This window comes from Furipterus horrens, unplaced genomic scaffold (assembly GCF_987537825.1).
Source record: "Furipterus horrens unplaced genomic scaffold, mFurHor1.1.pri manual_scaffold_6, whole genome shotgun sequence".
NCBI classification, from domain to species: Eukaryota; Metazoa; Chordata; class Mammalia; order Chiroptera; family Furipteridae; genus Furipterus; species Furipterus horrens.
In genome coordinates, this window is record NW_028327176.1 from 181,660,394 (window position 1) to 181,686,006 (window position 25,613).

The 25,613-nt window shown below is 36.9% G+C and overlaps 1 protein-coding gene across 1 annotated transcript in view; it reads left to right on the forward strand.

The window, feature by feature from the left end:
- PCMT1 (protein-L-isoaspartate (D-aspartate) O-methyltransferase) overlaps window positions 1–25,613 on the forward strand; it is a 49,651-nt gene that overhangs the window by 4,674 nt on the left and 19,364 nt on the right. Inside the window, exons 2-4 of the mRNA XM_090279972.1 lie at window positions 13,798–13,902; window positions 15,027–15,058; window positions 24,637–24,741. Coding sequence (XP_090136098.1) covers window positions 13,798–13,902; window positions 15,027–15,058; window positions 24,637–24,741 — 242 coding nt within the window. The remainder of the gene's footprint in view (window positions 1–13,797; window positions 13,903–15,026; window positions 15,059–24,636; window positions 24,742–25,613) is intronic.

The following is a 25,613-nucleotide window of genomic DNA, read 5'->3' on the forward strand; positions in this document are numbered from 1 at the left end:
TTGAAGTGGTTTCTGGAATTAGTCCCCCATGGACACTGAGGGATAGCTGTAAAGTTTTGGGAGAGTCAAAAGCTATACACAGATTTTCAGTTGTGGGGGTGGTATAATATCAGCGCCCCTAACTGCCACCTTGTCGAAGGGTCCACTTTATTTCTAACGAGTTCCTAAGTAATGCTGCTGGTCCAGGGACCGGACTTTGTGAATCACTGATGTACAGAATTAAAAATTAAAAGGTTAAATCTGCCAGTATTTCTGCTGGCTCAGTTTTATGCTTTAAAATACATTTTTCGGAAAGAATTCTATAGCAGTCCCGCCCAATAAAAATCTTTGTACTGTTTGTATCTGTGCTGTTCAGTATGGTTGCCACTAACTGCCTGTGGCATTGAGCATTTGAAATGTGGTCAGTGTAATTGAATAACTGAATTTTGCTATTTAAATTATTAGTCACATGTAGTTAATGGTTACCATATTAGTGCAAGTCTGTAGAAACGAAAAATATAGTTATTTTATAATTATGGGCTGATAATGTGCTCATGAAACAAATTAATGTAAAACAACTCTGAGCCTGCTTAATTTAGGGAATGTGACAATTTAACGTTTACATTAGAGTTTATTTTCTATTTTTATGGGGATAATTTCAAGCTATGGTAAAATTGCGCAAAAGAGGGGGACAGGAGTGGATGAGATTCAGGGGTGTCCAAATCAGATGTTTGTGAAAGGTTAATTCTTAACTAACAGACTTCAATCGCTGTAATGGCCACATAAAACAATGGTTAACAATTGTTTTTTCACTTAAAAAATTTCAATCCACTGCCCTAACACATCATTTATTTCTACTTATATTTCCTTTGCATCCCTGATTGTGTCATTTTGTGCATATAATGTATATAGAATTTGTCACTCAGTCAACTGATTTACTGATATTTGACTACATATTATATGCCAGGCACTAGGCATGCAACAGTGAACAAATCAAACATCCATTCTGTCTCGGAGCTTTCTTCTAATCAGAGCAGACAGATAAAATATATATCACGTGATAAGGGATAAAGGGAAGGAGGATAGGGAGTGTGGGGTATTAAGTTAGCAGTTGTAGGAGAGGAGGCCTTACTAAGGTGTCATTTGAGCGAAGATTTGGTAGAGAGGGAGAAATTCTAGCCAAGCAGATAGAGCTGGGACATGAGCATTCCAGGCAGAGAAAAGAGCAAGTGCTGGATTTGGATTTGGGGTGTGGGAGAGCGATTGGAGTAAGGCTGTGACACCGGTGTGTTCGGCCTGGGCACCTTGGCGTGGGTAGCCATGTTCTGAGGTGGAAATAACGAGTGAGCGAGCAGCAGGGGCTTCATGTACGCATGTTGGGGCGGAGGAGGGAGTGCATGCAAGGGAGTATGGGAGAGCAGTTTGGGGAATGTTAGTTTTGAGATGCTCACAGGACATTTAAGTGGATACCTTTAGTAAGTATTTGAATATATAAGAATTAGTGTAATTTGCGTCCTTATTTATTTCTGCAAATAAATTGAAATTATTTAAAAATTCTACTTAGAGTGTCATTTGTTAGCCACTAGTAATGTACCTATGGAAAAGGGGATATTCTGTTAGTTTTATCATGTACATTCAAGGGCCAAATAGAACCAGCGATAAACATTTTTTTTAAAGAGTTTATTTACTTTTAGAGAGAGAAGAAGGGAGGGATAAAGAGAGGGAGAGAAACATCAATGTGCGAGAGATACATGGATCTGTTGTCTCTCATCCCCCAGCTGGGGACCTGACCCCCAACACAGGCATGTTCCCTGACTGGGAATCAATTTGGCGACTTTTTGGTGCACAGGCTGGCACTCAATCCACTGAGACACATCAGCAAGGGCAGCAATAAAATTCTAAAGGACTATTTTCAGAAATTGGGACCTCAATTTAAAATCCAGAAAATACCTCCTTATTTTACAGATACGTACAAGTAAACTTGTAGTGCATTGAATAAAATTTTATTTAATTTATATGATTGGGGGGGATGATAGATTTTAAGATCAATGTGTGCTTAAATTTAAATTAATTAAAATTAAATAAAATTTAAAAGAGTCACACTAACCACATTTCAAGAGCTCAGCAGCCACGCGAGGCTAGTGGCTAGTCTGTTGAACAGGGCAGACGTAGAACACCTCCACCATCATAAGAAATGCTGTTGGGCAGCACTAGATCTAGGCACTAGGCTGTATTACAATCTTTTTAATGTGATCTTAGTTCCATTGTGCTGCTTCACATATTTTTGTTAGTATTGCATTTAGGTCTGGCCAGTATTCGTTAAGGGTAGAAGTTAAATACCAAATATTATCAGACAAGAATGATCAAGATGACAAGGGTTTCAACATTTTGTATAATGATTTGATGGAATTGTGGTGGTTTGGTTTAGCAATGAGAAAGCTTAAGAGAGCACTAGTGTTTAAATATTTGAAAAAATGTCATGTCCTAGAGGGTCAAACCAGGACAAATGGGAGGCAGATTTTGGCTCACTCTGAAAGTAGTCACAAAACTATCTTAACAATCAAAGACTTGGCATCAAAACAGTGTTTTCTGTTACTGGATAAGTTAAAGCAAAGAATGGTTGTACTCTCACTGTAAGGGACATTGTGGAGGAGATTTGTCATCGGCTTTGACTATATACTAGATTTCTAAGGGTGCTTCCAAATCTGAGATTCTATAACTAATCGAATCAAGGATTGTATGAAATCACCTGTATAGGGTGTGTGTGTGTGCGTGTGTGTGTGTAGGAGAGAGTCACAGAAGTTAACATTTGGTTGTCTATATTTTAGCGTTCTGCATATTTTAGTTTGTGAGGAGTCCAAGGAACATTCTCTTTTGAAAATAGTGTCAAAATAGTTAACTTTATATTTACTTTTTCTCTTTTTTTAACTTACATTTTATTGACTATGCTATCACAGTTGTCCCGATCTCTCTCCCTTTGCCCTCCCTCCAACCAGCACCCCTACTCCATCAGGCAATGCCCCCACCACTGTTCACGTCCATGGGTCATGTGTGTAATAAGTTCTTTGGCTACTCCATTTCCTGCACTGCACTGTACATCCTCATTGCTGCTCTCTAACTACCTCTCTGGACTTCTTAACCCCCTCACCGTTTCACCCATTCTCTCACACTCCCCTCCCATCTGGCAGCCATCAAAACACTCTCCATATCCATGGTCTGTCTCTGTTCTTGTTTGCGTAGTTTGTTTTTTTTAGATTCAGTTATTGGTAGATTTGTATTTTTTTTTACCATTTTATTGTTCATAGTTTTGATCTTCTTTTTCTTATTTAAGACCTTTTAACATTTCATATAATAATGGTTTGGTGTTGATGAACTCTTAGTTTTTTCTTGTCTAGGAAGCTCTTTTATCTGCTTTTCAATTCTAAATGATACCTTTGCTGGGAAGAGCGGTCTTGGCTACAGGTCCCTGCTTTTCATGACTTTGGATATTTCTTGCCAATCCCTATTAGCCTGTAAAGTTTCTTTAGAGAAAGCAGGAGACAGTCTATGGGGACTCTCCTGTAGGTAACTAACTTCTTTTCTCTTGCTACTTTAGAGATTCTCTCTTTGGCATTTTAAGTATGATGTGTCTTGGAGTGGGCCTCTTTGCATACATCCTGTTTGGGACTCTGCTTCCTGGACTTGCAGGTCTATTTCCTTCACCAAATTAGAGAAGTTTTCTTTCATTATTTTTTTCAAATAGATTTCCAATTCCTTGCTCTTTCTCTTCTTCTGGCACCCCTATAATGCAAATGTTGGACCTCTTGAAGTTTGTCCAGAAGCTGCTTATACTAGCCTCATTTTTTTTTTTTTAATTCTCTTTTCTTCTTGTTGTTCTGGTTGGTTTTTTGCTTTCTTATGTTTCAAATCATTGATTTGATTCTCGGCTTCATTCACTCTACTGTTTCCCTGTAAATTGTTCTTTATTTCAGTTAGTGTATCCTTAGTTTCTGACTAGATCTTTTTTATGCTGCTGAGGTCCTCACTAAGCTCCTTGAGCATCCTTATCACCAGTGTTTTGAACTCTGCATCTGATAGATTGCTTATCTCCATTTTGTTTAGCTCTTTTTCTTGAGTTTTGACCTGTTCTTTCATCTGGGCCATGTTTCTTTGTCTCCTCATTTTGGCAGCCTCCCTATGCTTGTTTCTATGTATTAAGTAGAACTGCTTTGACTATGTCTTGGTAGTGTGTCCTAATGTAGTAGGTGTCCTATAGGGTCCATTGGCACAGCCTCCACTATCACTCAAGCTGGTTACTCGAGGTGTGCCTTTCATGTGGGCTCAGTGCACCCTCTTATAGTTGAGCCTTGGTTGCTGTTGGCAGGTCAAGGGGAGGGATTTACCCAGGCCAGTCAACTGCAAGGATTGGCTGTGACTACTTACCACCAACCTCCGCCCTCCTTGGAGGATCTCTGTGCAGGGGCAGCGTGGTGGCGCCCCGGCATGGTCTGTAGCCGTCCACTGGGTGCACTGGCCCTGGGGTTTCCCTGGTGGTGCATGCCAAGGTCAGCTCCCACCTGTGCTTTGCCCAGGGCCACCCTGCCTAAGCTATAAAGCAATCTGAGATGGCTGCTATGTGTACTTGGCTTGGAGATTCCCAGGTGAGGCCAAGCTGTGAATCTAGGCTGGCTGCTGCTAGTGCTGGGCCTGGGACTCACTGGGGCCAGCTGTTGCTTGCTGGATAGTATTTAGGAAGTTGTAAGCATGAACCAAGGCCAGCCATTTATATGGAAGAGCAGCTTGGGTGGGCTCTTAAGCTGGTTGGGGCGCAGTCTCTGGGTATCTCTTAAGGCTGATCAAACAGGTTGATGAAGTCTCAGATATGGCACCAGCTTGTTGGCTCTGTGAGGGGAGGGTTTAGAAAAGGGACAATGACCTCTGCTCGCCTTGATGCCAGATACTTCAGTTCCTCCCCGTATATCACTGGTGCCTTTCAATTGTTACCCAAGTGCTGGAGCTCAGAGGGTGAGTGGTTGAGTCCATGTTTGGGTTCTTTAAGGGGAGCTACTTGGGACTTCAGAAGTTTCTTCCACTGACTCAATTCCCACTGTTTCTGGCAGCAAGAAGTTGTGGGGACTTACCATCTTGGCACTGGAACCCTGGGTTCAGGGGCCTGGTGTGTGGCTGGGACTCCTTGCTCCCAAAATATCCCTCCCGAATTTGTATCCCCCACACGTGGGTGAGGTACCAGCCTGTCCCATGTCTGTGCCCCTCCTGCCAGTCTGGATGGATGTGGTTTCTTTAATTCTATTCAACTCTATTTCTGACGGTTCTGAGTGGTGGCTGTTCTATATTTTAGTTGTAAATTTACGTATGTTCTGGGACCATGTGGGCCCTCCAAAGGGACTCTTCTGAGAGATGGGCAGTTTCTTCTGCCACCCCAATCCCATCTGGTTTTACAGCCAGAAGCAACGAGGCTTTATTTTCCTGGTTCTGGAACCATGAGCTGCACAGTCTAGCCTGGGGCTGGGATTGCTCCCCAGGTGGTGTCCCTCCTGGCTTTTATGATGTGGGACCCCTTGTTCTGCTGGCCACAGCCACTGCCTTGCTGCCACTGCTACACAGCATCCTCTCAGCCTGGCTCCCCGGCTCTGCCCCTCCTACCTGTCTGGATGGATACTTCCTGTTTAAATCTTTGGTTGTTGGGCTTCCATACAGTTCAATTTTCTGGGAGTTCTGTTTGTTTTCTTTTTGGAGGGGTAGTTTTAATCTTAATAGTTGTGTGAGGAGGTGGAGCATGTCCATCTATGCCTCCATCTTGGCTGGAAGCCCTCTATATTTTAGTTGTAATTTAAAAAATTTTAATTTATTGATTGATTTTTACAGAGAGAGACGGGGGGGGGGGGGAGAGAGGCAAACATTGATTTGTTGTTCCACTTATTCATGCATTCATTGGTTGAATCTTGTGTGTTCCCTGACTGGATGGGGATTGAACTCACAATCTTGGCATCTCAGGATGATGCTCCAACCAACTGAGCTACCCAGCCAGGGCATTAGTTGTAATTTTGATGTGGTTATGCGAAGAGGCAGCCATGTCTGCCTAAGCCACCATCTTGACCGGAAGTCCTATATTCACTTTTGTACTAAGAATGATAGCAATTTAGAAAAAGATGCATTAAAAAAAAATAATATCTGGGACTTAGATGATATGCTTTATCATTACTTGCTGTCACATAAAAATTTTCTTTGATTATAGTGTGAATTTAAGACTTAGTGCCTTTCCAACTTTCTGTATTGAGTATCTCAAGCCTCCTCCACCTAATGGTTCTAGATGGGAAGTAAAATTGACTGTTTTGTTCCTTACTGTTTTTCCTCATATATTGATAGTTGAGAAGAAATGTAGACTAGACGTTTAACAACTGTTCAAGTCATACAAACTAATCTAATCTAATAAGGTAATATTTCTTTTACTGGGGTAACTTTGTAACAAGCGTAGAGGACGTTTCTCCACCTGTGTTTTTAGTGCATCATGCCACCACAGGCCCCTCCTTTTCGCCTCCGCCAGGGTTGCCTTCATCATTCTGTTCTCCCGCATCAAAAGTCTTGGAGTACGCGCCGATTCTTTCAGACTGTCACCAAATTAACTTAGTACAATAACTCCTCACTTAACATCATCCACAGGTTCTTGGAAACTGCAACTTTAAGTAAAACAACATATAATGAAACCAACTTTACCATAATTGATATAAACTAGAATGAAGTTCTGTGGAATATTTCTGTTCACAAAAACATCACCAAACTTCTAAATAAAGACTCAAAACACTTCCCTATTCAACATTGAGATAAATGTGAGCTATACATATATTTAAGAAAGATTCATAAAAACAAGATCATTATTTTATAGTGTGCTTCTTCCAGTTCAATGTCCTGGGTGGCTGGAGCCTCCCCTGGCAGCTCAGGGAGCAAGGCCAGACACCATCCTGGACGAGATGCCCTTCCGTCACAGGGTGCATACACGCCCACACCCACCAAGACTGGGACGATGGGCATGCCCGTGAACCTGATGTGCACATCTTTGGGATGTGGGGGGAAACCGGAGTACCCAGGAAAACCCATCCAAACATGGGGAGAACATGCAAACTCCACACAGACAGTGGCCTCAGCCAGGAATTGATTTTTTTTTTCTCATCAGTGTTACAATGGAATGATGTTTAATGAAATCATGGTATTCGAGGACCTGTTATAGTGTTCTTGCAGGTGGCCTTTCATAGCCATCCCTTTTACTGTATTTTCACTGATACTCTCCTAGCCTAGGTTTTTAGTGATATACCTGCAAGTTTCTGATTGGTCGTCACACTTTCAACTCTCCTCCCCTGAGATCCTTTCTACACATTATACTGCTTTTCCCAGTGTACTACTTTCTAGTATGTCACTTTCCTGCCCAGGCTTCTTATCACTTACTGTATAAAGCGTAAACACCTTTTGCTTAGTTTTCGGGCCTCTTTAAGGACTTACACAACCTACTCCCATGCTCCAACTCTAGTCCTGTTCTTCAGACTGATCTCATTTTCCTCTTCATATACTCTGTGCATTAGGGCACCTGTTTGGCTGCTAGAACAAAGACTAAAATAACAATAGCTTGCCCTGGCCAATAGCTCAATTGGTAAGAGTGTTGCCCCGCAAAGCCAGGGTTGTCGGTTCAATCCCCTGTCAGGGCACATCCACCAATGAATGCATAAATAAGTGGAACAACAAATCAATCTCTCTCTCTCTTCTCTCTCTCATCAATAAAAATAAATAACAATAGCCTGAACAAAATCCGTTTCTTTATCCTGTAACAATCCAAGTGTAAGCAGTTCAGGGCTAATATGATGGTTCCATGGTGTTGAGGACCAGGGCTGCATCTCTGCTGTTGCACTTCCTAAAGTCTTTCCCTCGTCTATAAGGTTGAAGGTGGTTTACTTCTCTCATTTTCATGTTTCAGCTGGTGGGGATAAAAGTGAGGAAAGAGAACAACCTCGTTTCTTTTAACAATGGTGTGATGTGGAAATTGCATACATAACTTCTGCATCAGTTCCATTGACAAGAACTTAATTGGAAGACAAATACGTAACTAGATAATGCACCCAATTAAAATTCTACCACCATGAAAGAAAGAAAAGGAGTCCCTGCCAGACATACATCTTGCTATTTACATACTATCTATGATAACGAGGTTAGGAAAATTGAAAAGATTAATTTTTATTTAAGTAATATATGTATACTGTTAGAAGATAAAATAGTACAGAGGGGCTTATGATGAAAAATAATGATTATGAGCTGTGTTCTTTCTCACCCCCAAACTCATTGTCTAGAATGAACCATTTTTTTATTATCTATTTTTTTATTGTTGTTTTTTTACAGTTGTCCCAATTTTTCCCCCCGTTGCTCTCTCCTGCCCTGCCCACCCCCCTAGAGTGAACTGTTTTTAACTCTGTTTTTGGTTCTTGTGATGATCTTTATATCTCTAAATCATAGGCTTAAGCTGCTTTTTTTTTTGTTTTATCAACTTTAGACATAATCTGCTGACCTACTAAGATGGATGAGTATTTATACCCTCCCCATATAGTTATACTCCTATCATAAGTTTTGCTTCCTCTTTTATGGTTATGTTTGTAACTCTCAGTAATATACTTTAACCTCAATATCCTGTTGCATAATTTATAAACTGACGCTTCGTCTTAACCCCTCCTCTTTGTAAGAAAGGATGTTAGGAAGCTCTCCCTCTCGTTTTCCAACTAATTAATTGACAGGTTTTACACTCTCAAAGTTAACATTTACTTTTTGTTCTGAGCAGTAAGTAAATCTTTTGCACTTTGTTGAAAATCAATAACCATCATTAATTATATGACTGTGTCAACACTGTTGAGCTATATACCCGGGTGTGCTATGAGTTTATATTCCCTGCTATCGTTGTTTAATATAACAGGCCCATCTACTGTTGAAGAGGAATAGTCAGATATTTTTTTCTCTTTTTACACTTCATCAGTTGCTTAAAATTATGCCATATTTTCATCACCTTTGTATCTAAATCATGACCGTTGTGTAGTATTTTTGTGAGTTTTTTGGAATTTGTTTCCTTCTGCACCCTTCCTCACCCCTCAAGATAAAATGAACGGATACCTTCTTAACATGGCTCTAATTTTTTTAGGTGTTTTATTATTTGGCTTATAGCCTGCATTCTGTTGCATTTTCCTTTTGACTCATACCAACTTCTCATTTGGATCAATTGCATATTTGGGCCAACATTAGCCATTCTTATAATTATTTAATTAGGATCCTTGGTCCCTCAGGCACAGGAAGATTCGGTATGAGTGGTTCCAAAGCTGTTCGCTCTTTCAGAAAGCCTAACGATAATTGCACGTTTACTCATAATTAAGGCTATACACATAACGTGAGACTGAAAATTACTTTGCTGTTTGCCAGAAATATTTCAGGGCACTCACTGGCTGTTATATATGTCAGATTACAAAAAATGGGAGAATTATTTCATAACTTAGTAAGTGTAGCTTGGTTTAGTCATCTTTCAAAATATGGAGTTGTGGGCAAAAATAAATAATAAGAACATTGTGGTGAAAATATTGGAAAACACCTGACAATGGCCTAATAGAGCTTATTCTGAGTCTTGATGTGTTCAGCTTTTTAGTAAATAACTAGTGACACGCTTTTAAAAACCATTTAGGGTTTTTAGTAAATTCCATATACCTCTATAGATTAAGAAAGCAGTAAAAGAAACTCCCATGAGTTTGATAGAAGTATATTATCTAGCTTAAAGGAAGTAATCTGTATAATTTACTTTGATTTTTAGAATATGCTTGAAGCAATATGTTTGCTTTTAGATATCAACTTCAAGTATCCATCTAGACAAGAATGAATGAATGAATGAATATTGGAATTGTTCAGAGAGACTGCTTCACCTGAAAAAGATAAGCCTCGAAGTGTTGGTGATATGTCTTTAGATGTGTAAAAAAGGTTGGCTGGATAGAAAATTCCATGTATTCTTTGTGGCTTCAGAGAGAGAGCAGCACTAAGGGTTCTTGGAAATGAGTTATAAAGAGGGAGATTTCATCTTAATACAGGGAGGTGGAAGCCTTCAAGTAGAGACCCTGGCACTGATGTATGAAGTTAGACTTCACGGCTTCTGAGGCCCCGGTGACAGGAATTACCTCTCTGGAATTTGAATTGGATTCAGGGCTAATGAACCACTCGAGAATTATTTTGGGAAATGGATTAGTAGAAGTCATTGAGCTATTTGAATGTCAGTAGCAGTACAGCGAAGTAGTCAGTAGGAATCTAATATCTCATTTTGAATGGCCCTTACCCCTTAATTTGCTCTGTCATTTTGAACAGCTTAATTGTTGTCTAAACTCAATTTCATCATCTGTAAAATGGAGTAATAATAATGCTTGCTTTATAACATTGTTAGAGACAACATAAGATTGTTTCATAGTTCATAGTCTGTAAGTTCATATCTTAAAAGAGATAGTATATGTAATAATATGCTTAGGATTTTGTCTGTCACATGGTTAATATTTAGTAAATGATATCTATTATTACTCTGATTTAAAACTTAAAAAAAATGTTTTCACTGTTTTATTTCAATAATCTTTCAGGTAGCTTGATGCTTCATGGTTAGGTAGATCAGTTGGAGTTGATAGTGATCAAATCAAGACATTAAATTGAAAACAATCAATGTTATACCACGCAGGAGAGAGCCAGCATACTCAGAATATCCAAATTAATAAAGTATTTGGACTTTTTGACGAACCCAATAACATTTTCTGTTTGGGTTACTTTATCTAAAACTTGTAATATTTAAAAATGGAAACATGATATGTTTATCTTTGCCAGCTTATGACTATTTATAATGTTTCTCTATTTGGTATGCCTGCCTTGTTTGCTGATTTTTAAAAATACTCTGTTATTTGCAGGGTTTGTATTTTTATCCTTTGTAGTGTCTTTCACCCACCTTTTTCTTAACTGTTTACCATCTAGTCAGTCAGTGTTAAATGGTGTCCTTTGATTAGAATGTGTATGACAGTGTTCTAATTCTACTTTTGTTCTTTTTCTCCTCCCATTGTTTATAGTTTCATTCTTTCGACTTTGTCAGAATCGATAACATTTCAGTATTACTATTCCAGCCATGTCTCCTCCCTTATTTTAGCCTTTGCTGTGCAATTGCATATGTGTCGTTCGCTGATGTATCTCCAGTTATCTGTTGGTTAGATGAAGCACATCCCCTGGAAGGTTCTTTAGGAAGAGCGCATGTGTACAGTATTCCTTTAGCTCTTAGACATGCAAAATGTGTTTTTTTCCTATAACCTTGACATTTGAAGGGCAGCTTGGCTGTATATAAAATCCTTGCTTTACACTTTAAAGAAATCAGCTTTATTCAGGTATAGTTTACATGAAGATTCAACAGCTTTTAACGGTACTATTTGAAAAATTTGACAAATGAGTATAGTCTTAACTACCACCCTAATAATAATGGAACAAGGGTCAACAGACTACATCCCGCAAGCTAAATCTGGTCTGCTGCCTACTTTTGGAAATAAAGGTTCATTTTAATGCAGCCACATCCTTTCATATAACATTGTCTATGGCTGTTCTTACACGTTGGAGAGTTGAGTAGTTGCAATGGAGACTATATGGCCTGCAAAGCCTAAACTATTTATTGTTTGGACCTTTACAGATGTTTGCTGATATCTGATACAGAACATTTCTTTCACCCATGAGTTCCCTCATACCCCTTTGCAATTAGTCTCCTATTTTTAATCCCTAACCCTTAGCAACGACAGATCAGCTTTCTTCCACTGTAGTTTTGACTTTTCTAGAATTTGATATGATTGGGGTCATACAAAGTGTAGTCTTCTTGTCTGGCTTCTTTCACCGAGATTAGTGCTCTTGAGATTCATCCCTATTGTTGGGTGTATCAGTAGTTTACTCCTTTTTATTGTTCACGTGCGCATTCCCTGAATTTCTTGAAAATTCAGTCATTCTTGCTTTTCTTTCAGTGTTGACTGTTGAAACCATAAGAAACCAGACTGCCTAATTTTTTTATCCCTAATTGGTAATTTAATCTTTGCCTTGAGACTCTGAAGAATTTTTTTTTTTGCCTTGAAAGTCTGATAGTTATATTGGTGGATGTCTTGAAGTTGATTATTTCTGGGAATACTGTTATTCAATACTTACTTTCTGCTAAGTTTTCTTAGAATATATTTTTAAATATTGGATTTTTTTAATCAGCTGAAATGTTTTTATTTGTCTTTTGTTTCTAGTAGTTTAATTTTTGTTTCTAGGAGTTTAATTTTTTTCTTCTTTTTCCTATTTTTACAGTTCAAGAGTAACTTTTGTCAGTACAGTGACTTGCAGTTTCTTTAATGGATGATGGAGGATAGTAGTGGCGGGAAAATGGGGGGAGCTGGCATATCTTCTTGCTCCTTGGTTTCTGCAGGACCCTTAATTTTCTTCCTTCTTTTACTTCATTGCTACGTCAAGAGGCACCATCCTTACCCTGTTTATTTGATTGTCCCCCATAAATAGTGCTTCTCTTGGTTGCTAGCTCTAATCCCACTAATTTTTTCTTTTTATAAAAAGCTTTTCTAAGGTATAGCTTCATACCATATCATTGACCCAATTATATTGTAAAAGGCAGTGATTTTACAAATCCTGTTTTGGTTTAAAAATTTATTTCTGGTTTGTTAAAGTCAAGTTGATACATTTAATCTTACAGGTCTTAGATCTGTGAATACAGGAACTATGCTATCTTGTTTATTCTTAGAATCCTTAGCATATAGCACTGTGTGGGGTATGTATTAGACAGTCAATAAATATATATTGAGTTAATAAGGGCTTTCTGAAAAACGAGCTATATGCATGGTCCCATGAGGGTTATTGAAGTTTAGCACACTCTGTTTAATCTTAAAGAATTGGTAGTTGGGAGAGCCAAATATATACGCTTGCTTTACTTTCTGAAAAACTGTTTGTCTTGAACTCTGTCAGTTTATCTGCTTGATTTTCATCCAACTCCGTGGTTGCTTCTTTTCGTAATCTTTAAAGGCTCTGCTTCCTTTGTGTATCTGTTAAATGCTTGTGTTTGCTTTTCTTCTCTATGCGATCTCCTCTGGCCACTTTAATTCGCTTCTGTTGCTCCAGGTGCCATCTGTGTAACTAGAAATCTGGATCTCTGTCCTACACCTCTTTCCTGAGCCCCAGATCCATGTGTCAGGTAACCACAGAATATCTCTACTTCCGTGGTCCATGGCCCCTGCGTATGTTACTTATCCTTTTGCTCCTTAACTTTGATGCTTCTCCAGTGTTTTTATTTTATCTTATTTATTTACTTTTAAAGAGGGGGCTGGGAAAGAGAGGGAGAGAAAATCAATGTGTGGTTGCCTCTCACACACCCACAACTGGGGACCTGGCCCGTAGTCCAGGCGTGTGCCCTGACGGAGAATCAATTCTATGACCTTTTGGTTTACAGGCTGGTGCTCCACCCAATGAACCAGGGCCCAGAGTTTATTCTTGTATTATTATTTATTAATTATTGTATTATTGTCCATACAAACAACTAGAAACCTACTTTTGCTTCACCCTATTACCTATCAAACATGTCTCAGATGCTCCTACTTCATTCTTACTGTCATTATTGAAGGTCAGATCGTGATTACCTGGGCCATTGCAACAACTTCCAGTCTTGTTCTCTTCCAGTCCAGTCTCCTCAGGCAGCCAGAATAATTGTCCTAAAATACATCTGATCATCTTACTCCCAGCTGAAAATATTTGCCTTATTCGTTTCAGAAAATGGAATCATCAAGACAGAAAAAGTATTTGAAGTAATGCTGGCTACTGACCGCTCCCATTATGCAAAGTGCAACCCTTATATGGATTCTCCACAATCAATAGGTAAGCTTTGGATTTCTGAAAATACTACATTTCTTACTCATTTATAATTTCTGTAAGTAAGAATTGACTGGGACACAGATATTTATTATTACCATGTTGATTTGAATTATATGCCTTCTAAATATAATGTTATATGTTAGAAGTATCTTTCATTTTCTCTAATATATAACTTAAAATTTTTTTCATGCAAATCTACAGTTTAACCTGAGTGCTGAGATGTTTTAGGGTCCTTAATGTTGACTAAGATTTTTTTGCATTAGCATCAATTTAAAAAATCAGTACTAAAGGGAGTAATTGTACTTCCGTTATTACCAACTTCTCTCCTCCACTTGCCATGAATTTTTTGACTTGTGCTTGATTTTAGAAAGTCCATATTTAACTCCTTCTCCTGAAGCAGGTTTTTTGCTGAACTGCTGAGCCTTGGCAGTGGGCGCCTTTGAGGCTTAGAAGTGCCTCAGGATTCTGTCGGCCAGCTGCCATGCTTTCTTCTTTTGAAGCACTATAACAGTCAGCAGAGAAGATCCCAGGGGGCTTCTGAACCCCGAAGGCACCTGCTACCACCGCTCAGTGAAAATTGCTTCAGATGCAGAAGCAGGTAAATAAATTTTGAGGAAGCAACCTTGGAAGAAAAAAATTAAAAGCTAAAAACTAAGAAAGGATTGTGTGAATTTCCATTAAGTGTTAGTATAAAGGGGAAATTGAAGTAGTTTATTAGTTTCTTAAGCTACTTTGATTGATGGTTGCTCTAGTTGTCAGGCATATGAAACAATTTAATTTTACAAAGATTTTGCATACCTATTAGATATGGAAGCTTATTTTTTTTTATAAGTCTGAAGTGAAAACAAGTCATATATTTACCAACTTATTGAAATTCTTCCTTTCTTAGCCAACTATACAGGAGAAGAAGTCTTTCAAAAGTAGTGGACCTGTTGTAGTAGATGAGCACAGGAGCCGTTGGCAGGATTGGATTTCCTGATTTAACCACTGCATGACATTACTCTAAAGTACAAATAAAGTTTTATTTTCTTGCGGTCATAAAAATGGATGTTAGAAAAGGAATTTCATGGAGTATTTGCTATGTTTTTATGGATGAGTATATTAGTAGTTCTCTTCTTCTTTTGCAGGTTTCCAAGCGACAATCAGTGCTCCACACATGGTAAGTTAACTTGTGTCATTTAGGTGTACTAATGGATCACAGGACCACACTTTCCCTTTAAGATCGTTTTCTTTACTAAAAATGGTTTAAAGAAATTTTTAAATTCTGGTTATATAGAAGGAACTCTTCTTGATAGAAACTGTCATTAAAGTTTTTGGTGGTTGTCATTAGTATCTAAATCATGTAAAAATTGGATATAAAAGGCTATACAGTGATGACTTAATTAAGGAAGAGAATACTTCAAGTAATGGACATGTATAGGAATTTCAATCTGAATATTAATTTCAGATTTTATGTGGAAAATTTACTAGGGATCGGTCAAGTATAGCAGCTCTGAAGCTGTATAATGTTCAGAGGGACCTATTTTAAGTTATCTAGTATTTTAATCTGCTGGAAATTTTTGTGTCATTTAAATGTTAGTTATTTGTATAAGTACTTTGTTGATTTTGGTGAAAAAATACTTTTCTGAATCTTTGCAAGTATTTTGGGTTGGAGAAGCTCTTATTTAAAACTTAGAGCTTTCTTTACACTAAAATACATTCTATATGTACATTCATAGTAAGTTGTTAATTATACTAGAAGAAAAAAATAGGAAAATTATTTATAAACGTTGAATAGAAATGACTTTTTAAAACATGAAAAAAGACTAAGAAGCGATTAAAAAATTGACATTAAAATAAAACTGATGTGTTTTGAAACATAAAAATTTGGGATTTATACAGAGAAAATAAACCAAATTAAAAGAAGAAAAACTAAGGGAAATATCTGTAATACCTAAGACAGCATAGTACAAATTCCTATATATACATATATATGTGTATATGTGATTCCTGAAGATTAAGAAATAAAAGATCAGTAAGCCCAAAAGAAAATGGGTAACATGCAATAAAATGAGATTGGCATTTACCCAAATGAAAAGATGTTATTTTCACTTCTCTTTAGTAAATTGCAAATTAGTGCTACAGGGAAATGCCATTTTTTAACTACCAGATAGATCGCCAGAGATTAAAAAGTTTGATACCTTGATATCGAGGGGATCACTTAATAAGTTATATAAATGTCTAACCACTATGCTCTATACCTGGAAGTAATATAATATTGAATGTCAACTGTATTTTTTTTTTAATTTGATACTTTGTATTGGAAGGGGGAAACTGTCAGTCACATACTTTTTTTGGTGGGAGAGTATGTTGATAGTGTTGGAAAGCAATTTGGCAATACCTATTAAATGGGAAATATACCTTAGACTCTCCAGTTTTATTTCAAGATACTTATACTACCATAGTATATTTGTACAAGTGTGAAATGACTTAAACATAGTCATTGGCACATTATTTATAATAATAAAAAAGAACAATACAATAATCACTAATCCACTAATAGTGGGTGGTTAATACATTATAGTCTATCCATACAGTGAAATATTGTGAAACTTTTAAAGGAGGAAGCTCTGTGAGTATAAATATAGCAGTATCTTCAGGAAACATTAAGTATAAAAGTAGAGCGCGGAAGTATATTTAGAGTATTTAATATACAAAAATCAAATATATGCAAATGAACACACGTGTGTCTTTCTATAGGCATAAACAATAAAAAAGATTTCTTCTAAGGGAGTTAGATGATGTATCATAGAGGAGGGCTAGGAGTGGAAGTGAGATCTACTTATACTCTCTAAATGTTATCATTTTCTTTGTTTTTTTTTTTTAAATCATGGAATAGAAATGGCTTTTTTCTGCATTACCTATTCAAAGAAATTAATGATTTTTTAAAAATGTTATAATCTTAAAATTCCTGCAGGCAGTTTGGACTACTACTTAAAATGAAAGACTTATGTAGAAACATTCCCTTAATCCTAAAAGTGTTTTTGAAGAATTGGTATGCAGCCTGTTTGGGGAATTGACTGGAGGAGTATATTTTTAGATGTCAAGGGAAATACTGCATGAGTTATAAATACAAGCTTTACTAATATATAATTCACATACTGTAAAATTCACCCACTTAAAGTATGCGGTTCTATGGATTTTAGTCTGTTCCAGAGTTGTGCCGACATCACTGCTATCTAATATCAGAACATTTTCATCACCTCAGGAAGGAACCCTGCACCCAGTAGCTGTCCGTTCTCATCCCTCATTCTGTCCAGGTCCTGATGACGACTAAGCTGTCTTTGTTTCTTTGTCAATTCTAGACATTTCACATAAATAGAATTATACACTAGATAGCCTTTTGTGACTGGCTTTTTATATTTTGCACAATATTTTCAAGGTTTATCTGTGTTGTGTCATGGATTATATTTAATTTCTATTGCCAAATGTTATTACATTTTATGGCTATACAACATTAATATTTACAGTAACATTAATCATAGTAGCTAGAATGTATGAACATAAATGTATAGGTTTTTGTATATGCATATAGTTTCAGTTCTCTTGGGTATACTTGTATACTTGAAATATGACATGGAATATGGTAATTCTGTGTTTAATGTTTTGAGGAGTTATCAAAGTGTTTCCCAAGGTTGCTGCACCTTTTTACAATCCCATCAACAATGCATAAAGGTTCTAATTTCTCTACTTCCTTGTCAACACCTGCTATTGTATGTTTTATTTGTTTTACCCATCGCTGTAGCTGTGAAGTGGTATTTCATTATGGTTTTGATTTGCATTTTCCTAATGATAATGATGCTGAGAATCTTTTCATGTGTTTTTGACCACTGGTATATCTCCTTTGGAGAAATGTCCAGATGTGTATGGGATGCTTCTCTCTTGCATCAGTGTTTTTCTCTCTTCCCCTCTTTCTTCCTTTCTCCCTAGAAGCAATGAAAAGATGTCCTCAGGCGAGGAAAATGTGTGTGTGTGTGTCTAGTCTATATCTATGCAAACACGTACAAACAAGAAACGTATGGTGTCCTTTGATGCCTGCTGAAGAAGAATGTTAGTAGAATAAAGTAGTATTAATTGTATTATATGGACAAGCAGTTATGATCTTATATCATTTATTGTGTAGATCTTAAAAGTATTCAAAGAGAAACAGAAATTGAGTGCCAAAGACAAATATCATCTACGTTTAATGAACCTTAAAATCACAGTCTTGGAAGTAACTATGACCCTGGGATATTTTCCAAAGTCTTAATTAGAATTGTGATCTATACAGTAGGCAAGAGATTAAAAGCAGACTGTTAAAACGGCATCCTGGTAGCAGTGAGCACACTCAGTATCCAGATATTGAATCCTAAGAACCATTTCTCTCCAAAGAGATTAGTGCTCCTTGAAGTGACCAAGTGTTGGAAAGTGAGGGAGCACTCAAAGGCTGATGGAGTAATGTTGGAAGGACATAGGAAAAGCTTTGCAGAGACTCCCAGAGGGCACGTTGGAAACAATTTGAGAATCAGAAAATGATAGATAATGACAACAATGGATTGCAACACAATGAATTGAGAAGCAAAAATCCATAAGGCCATAGAGATTTTAAAAAAAGGCAAGACAGGGCAAAAAAGAAAGAAGAGTGCCAGTTAATAAATGTGAAAGGAGCCCTGGCTGGTGGCTTAGCTGGTTAGTGTATCCTGCACACCAAAAGGTTGCAGGTTCGATCCCCGGTCGGGACACATACAGGAGGCAACCGATTGATGTTTCTCTCTCTCTCTCTCCGTTGCTCCCTTTCTCTCTTTAAAAAAGAAAAAAAATCAAATATATCCTCAGGTGAGGATTAAAAATAAATGTGAAAAGTAATAGAATTTTAATCACTGTTTTGTAATTTTCAATTAATCTAAAACAATTAAAAGGAAGGTTGTTGGGAAACCAAAATATCCATGTAGTTTCAAATTGTTGCTCTACATGTTACTTGTCAATTACAAAGAGAAAAATACACCTTGAAAAGAAAGTGATCTAGTGATCACCACATTTACTGAGTGGCTGAGCTTGGCAAATGCAGTAGTGAGATTGCCCAGCATTATGTGCTTCCTGATGTGACACAATGGGAGGTACCCAGCAAGCCCTTTGTGGTGCTTTTGCTAAAAGTCTTTGATCTGAATCTAACCACGAGGAAACTGATCCATCTAGAATGTAGGGTATGATGTAGGACAACCAGACAGGGCTCCTGAAAGGAGTCAGTATTCTGAAGAACAGAGAGAATTGGTTTATGGAGGAGAGCTGGTGGGGAAAATACTCTAGATCAGCAAATGCAGCGCATGAACTTTGAAGGATTGGGGGAAAAACAGCTGTAAAGGACCCACGGCAGGGGGTGGGGGGCAAAAGAGGAAGTTTGAGCATGGTACATGTGTTGGGTTATACTAAATTGATGATTTTCTTGAGCGTGATAATAATGGTGATGTGGCTGCAAAGGAAGATGTCCTAGTTTGGTTGGGGTTTTTTTGGAGATGCATGCTACAGTATTTAGTAATGAAATATATCTATAGCCTGTTTTTAGATGGTTTGATAAAGTGGTAGCACACTGTATAAACAGTTGGTGACTCTATATGAGGAGAATATAGTGTTCATTATAGTTCCAGTTTTTTTGTGAGTTTGAAATTTTTTATAATTTAAACATAAACTTTAAAAAAATTGTTAATTTTTAGATTTAGAAATGAGCATGGGTTATTCTGAAAAATACCTATAGTGATAAAAACATGAAAATACTAATAGTTATGATTGAACATTTTAAATCTAAATGATATTTTAATAACTTAATGTACCCTGTTTAAAAAACAAACAAATCTTAAACATAGTACTGAAAAAAAAATTCTTGAGTTTATTTTTTGAAATTAAGTTGGGACAGTATTGCCTATCGATTGGGAATTGCTACCTTAAAGAAGTTCCTTCTAGTCCTTTGATTTCTGGATTCACAAAAGTCAGGTATTATAGGAGTTATTTTGTGTGGTTTTTAAGTTACTTTTATTTTCTTATAGCATGAGACTTGTTTTCTTATTAATGGAAATTATTAACTTTTAGGGAATAATGATTGTTTTAAGAATTTGGTGAAAGCTGCAGATCTCACTTGGAAAACATACACAAACTCTCTCTCCATAGAAACTCCATCTTTCAGGTTAAGCCTCTTGTCTAAGAACAGTAAGTAAAATATCCCCAGCAATTTCCTCAGTAAAAGTTAATTAATCCAATGTGTCCCTTAGAAACCTCATTCGGAAATAGTATCCCACTATCATTTTGAAACATAAATGAAAGATAAAGTTAAAATTTTTTAAATTCAATATCTTTTTTTATTGATTAGAGAGGGGAAAAAAACAACATCAATTTGTTGTTCCACTTATTGATACATTCATTGATTGATTCTTGTATGTGCCCTGACTGGACATCGAACCCACAACCATGGTATGTTGGGATGATTCTCTGACCAACTGAGCTACCCGACCAGGGCGATAAAGTTAAACTTCTTAAAAATTTGAAACAATCTCAAACTTACAGAAAAGTTGCAAGTACAATAACAAGAAACTTTCTCTACTCCTTGAGAGTAAGTCGGTGACATGCTGCCCCTTCCACCACCCTTGATACGTAGGGTGCATGTCCTTCGAACAAGGCAGTGGGCAGTATAACCTGTAATAACCACAATATAACCACCAAAACTAGGCCATGAGCGTGGGCGCATTACTGCCATTTAATCCTCAGTCTCCTTTCTAGTTTTCCCGGTTGTCCCTATGCTGTCCTCAATGGAGTAAGGGTCACAGAACCACCCCTTTGGCTCCGTCAGCCTGGGACAGTTCCTTTGCTTTCTGTGACTTTCCTGGCCTGGGCCATTTGTAGATTCCAGGCCAGTCATGTTGGTGATGGCCTTCAGTGGGGGTTGTCTTAACTTTTCCTTATGATTAGATCAGGTTTGGCCACTTTGGTGGGAATATCAGAGAAGGGGTGCTGGGTGCTCATTACAGTCCTTTCAGACAGTGTACAATTTTGATTTGCCCCATTTCTAAAGATATACTCACTCGATTAGGGTGGTGTCTCCAGTCTTCTCGAGTGTAGAGTTACTTTTATCAGCTTCTGCAATTAATAATTACCTTGTGAGAGGTTACTTTGAGATCATAAATGTCCGTTCCTTATTTATTTATATCAGTATGTTTTTGTGGTTTCCTGTTCTCTCCCTTTCCATATTTAACTTTCTTTTTCTGACAGAAAACTGGTTCCATTTTCCTTGATGTGTTTATTGATTTGGTCAATCCTCTAGTTTGTAGCCAGTTTCCCGCTGCTATCATTTCTCCCCCACTCCCCATGCTCCCCCGACTCCACGTGTCATTTATGCTCTGACAGCGCGCAGGATTCCACCGGTAGAATCCAGTACTTTTCACAATTAATTCAAAACTGTTTTTCATAATGTTGGTGGTTTTTACTTTTTAGACAAGAATCTCTTTGCAAAAGAATCTATATGATTTCCTTTTGCTCAACAATTTTAAAGCAAATTTCAAATGTAGTATTTTGCCCCTAAATACTTCAGCATAAATCTAAAAGACTTCAAAAATACAACTACAATACCACATCATACCAAACAGTGTTTCTTAATATTATCTTATATCTAATCCATGTTCAGATTGCCAGGTGTTGAAAAAAAAACATTTTTACAGTTGACTTGCTTTTTCAGGATCCAAATAAGGTCCATACAGCTGCATCTTTCTAGTCTCTTTAATCTTTTAAAAATGTTAACAGTCCCTTTCTTTTTGTCATTTATTTATTGACAAAGCTCATTCATTATCCTATAGAATATCCTATATTCTGAATGTGTCCTTTTCAAGGACACTTCCTAATGGTGCTTACTGTTTTATCACATCAGAATCTATATATAATGAGCTATACTTTGAGTGATTGGAATAGTCTTTCTAAAATATTTTATTAAGTTATAATATACACACAGTAAAGTGCGCCGACTGTAAGTGTACAGTACAGCTTGATGAATGTTTACATCTGCACATATTTGTAAAGACTCCCCAAATCAAGGTAAAGAACATTTCCTGTGCCCTACAAAGTTCCCTCATGCCCTTTTCTAGTCAACTTCTATTGAGTAACTAGTATTCTGGCTTTTTTTTTTTTAATAATTTATTTATTTGTTTATTTATTTATTTTTAGAGAGAGGAGAAGAGAAAGAGAGGGAGAGAAACATTACTGTGTGTTTGCCTCTCACTTGCATCCCCAACTGGGGACCTGGCTTGCAACCTAGTCATGTGTCCTGACTGGGAATCGAACCAGCGACACTTGGCTCGCAGGCCAACGCTCAATCCACTGAGCCACAGCAGCCAGGGCCAGTATTCTGGCTTTTATCACCTAAATTAGTTTTCCAAATAGGGAGTTTTCAGTCTTTCCTCTATTTTGAACACATTACCTGTTTCTGATGATTAACTTTTTATTTATTTTAACAGAATTTTAGACTTACAGAATGTAAGAATACAAATAATTTTCATATACCTTTTACCGTATTCCCTGAATGTTATCATTTTGCTTTATTACTTTCTTTTTCTTATTTTATTTTGTTCTTTCTCCCTTTCCTCTCCCTCTTTCTCTTTCTCTCTACACACACACATAGACATATATACAAATATATGTGAAATATAATATTTCTTTGTGAACTTGGGGAGTAATTTGCAAGCAGAATGCTTTTTACCTTTAGAAATAGGGCATTCTCTTAAATAATCACAGTACAATTATCAAAATCAGAAAATTAACATTAATACAATGCTGTTGGCTAATTCACAGACCTTATTTAGATTTCATTAGTTGCTCTAGTAATGTCCTTTATAGGAAAAGAAAATTGCAGTTTTATTCAATTGTCATATCTTCTTAGTCTTCTTTAATCTGCAACAGTTCTTCAATCTTTTCTTTTATGGTCTTGAAGGTTTTTATGAATACGAGCCAGTTATTTTAAAGAGTGTCTCTAAATTTAGGTTTATTTGCTGTGTTCTAATGATTAGATATGGGCTATGCATTTTTGCCTGGAATGTCCTAGAAGTAATGTATTTCAGCTAATGTCATGTGATATCATTGTGTTCCATTGATGATGTTAACTTTGTCATCTGATTAAGGTAGTGTCGACTAGGATTCTCCACCGAGAATTTTTTTTCTGAACGCCATTGTAAAGTTAGAGTTTTCCCTTTGTAATAAGTATCTTGGGCAAACACTTTGAGATTACGTAAATATACTGTTATTCTTCAAATGATAATCCACTGGTTTTAGCATTCACTTATAATTTTTACCTGGCTCATTTGTTACTAAAATGGTTGCCAAATGGTGATTTTCTAAGTTTGTCATTTCATCTATGTTTATTATAATAGTTGGAAACAATTTCCCCTTATTCTCCATTTATATATGTATGGATGCATGTATGTATTTACTTATTACTATCGATTCATGAATGTGTAATTAAAAATTTTTTAAAAAATCCTCACCTGAGGACATGTTTTATTGATTTTAGAGAAAGACGAAGGGAGAGAGTGAGGGGGGAGGAGGAGGAGAGGGGAGAGAGAGAGAGAAAGAGGAAGAGAAACATTGATGTGAGAGAGAAACTTCACTGGGTTGCCTCCCATATGCACCCTGACTGGGGATTGAACCCACAGCCTAGGTATGTGCCCTTGACCAGGACTCAAACCAACAACCTTTTAGTGCACAGGATGATGCTCCAACCAACTGAGCCACCCAGCCAGGGCTTGGATGTGTATTTTTATCAACTAAATTCTGGGAGTGAATGTTTTATTGCTATAGGATTTGGTGATTTTTTAGTGAACATACCAGGACAGCTCTTAAGATAATATTTATTAGTTCTAACCTCATATTTTAGAAAAGCACTGAAATAAAAGTTTATAAAGAAGATAAAGTAGTGAAAGCTTTATTTCTTGGTTTAGTCCAAAGCATAACCGTTATGATTTATTTTATTTATTATTTATATGTACTGTAAACATAAAAATATATCCTTTGGCCCTCTCAATTCCACTTCTAGAAATTTATCCTGTAGATATATTTTATAAGACTATTATATTATTCTACAGATATCTTTTAAGTTTATTTCATCTCTTTTGTTATAGGAGATTGGATATAACTTAAATATCTCTCATTAGGGGTGTTTGTTACTATAGTACATCCATAAAAAAATATGCTCTTCAGCCATTAAAAAAAAAGAACAAGCTGTTTAGATATTGATAAGAAAGTTTCTTCAGGATATAATAAATGAAAGAGCACATATGCACTTGCTTGTAGGTACATGGAATGGATATGTTTGGAAGGAATCGTAAGAAACTGGTAATATTGGTGCCTTCAGGGAGTGAAACTGGCTGGGGATGGGAATGGTTGGAACAGGGGTGGGATAGAGACTTCTCACCGTAAATCCTTTTGTAACCTTTGACTTTGAATTTATTAAATTTTTAAAATCCACACACTGGAAATCAAAAATTACTGAAACATTTTAACTAAATGTAAGAACTTAATCAAACAATGAGAATTTTCTTATGTAATTCCTCTGTAGGTATAAGTACTATATAATATGTTTTCATTGTCTTGGTACATGACAATAGTAGTAACATTGGTATGAAGTTGACAACTTTATATGCCATGGTATATATAGTCTTGAAAAAAATTTTCCTTTGTTTTCTTTGGCAGCATGCATATGCACTAGAACTTCTATATGATCAGTTGCATGAAGGAGCTAAAGCTCTTGATGTAGGATCTGGCAGTGGAATCCTTACTGCATGTTTTGCACGAATGGTAAGACCTTTAGTTTTCATTGTGGCCCCAATAGAAGCATAGTTCTACATGTCCTACATATGATTTAGCTGTAAATTATTTTCATGAGAAGTTACTGAGGGTATTTTTTTTTTTTTTTTTAATTCTACCAAGGAAGCAGTTGAAGTATATATCACTAGGGTTTTTTATTGTTCTTGCAAGTGACAGAACATTCTATCCAAACTGGCAGAGCTAAAAGGGAATTTATTCGGTTTATATAATGGAAACATCTAAAGGTGTATCTGGCTTCTTGTGTGCCTGGATTCAGAAGATCACTTGTCATTGACAATGGGTTTCTCTGTGGTTTTTGGTTTGGCTTTGCTTATCTCCACATGTTGGCTTCATTATCAGATGGGCTCTTTTATGATCACAAGATGGTAGGCAGTAGCTCTCAGACTATATTTTTCTAAGTTCTCATCTGGCAGAAAATGATACAGTCTAGAGTCTAAATACTCCTGCAGCCTTATTAGGGAGGAGGGTAGCGATTCCTTTACATTAAGAAAAGTGCTCTTAGAAAAATGCCTTCTTTATTATACTTCAACTTAACATCACCAGAGGCTTATTTGGTAAGTGCCTACCAGAGTATAAGTCTGGAAGCTTACTCAAGCATGTTGAGGAAAGGTTCATCTGTGCTCAGATAATCAAATCAAGTTGATTATGAAAAATCTTGTCCTTGGAGACCAGGTTGGAAGGTTCTCGTTTAGCTAAGTTGGGATTTATGAATCCATCTTGGACTAGAATCCATTTACCAAGCTATAAATGTGTAATCAGCAAACCACTAGCATGTTAAGTTCCAGGAAGGTAGAAGTTTTGTCTGATTTTTTTCCTTGACATATCTTAAGCATCCAGAACAG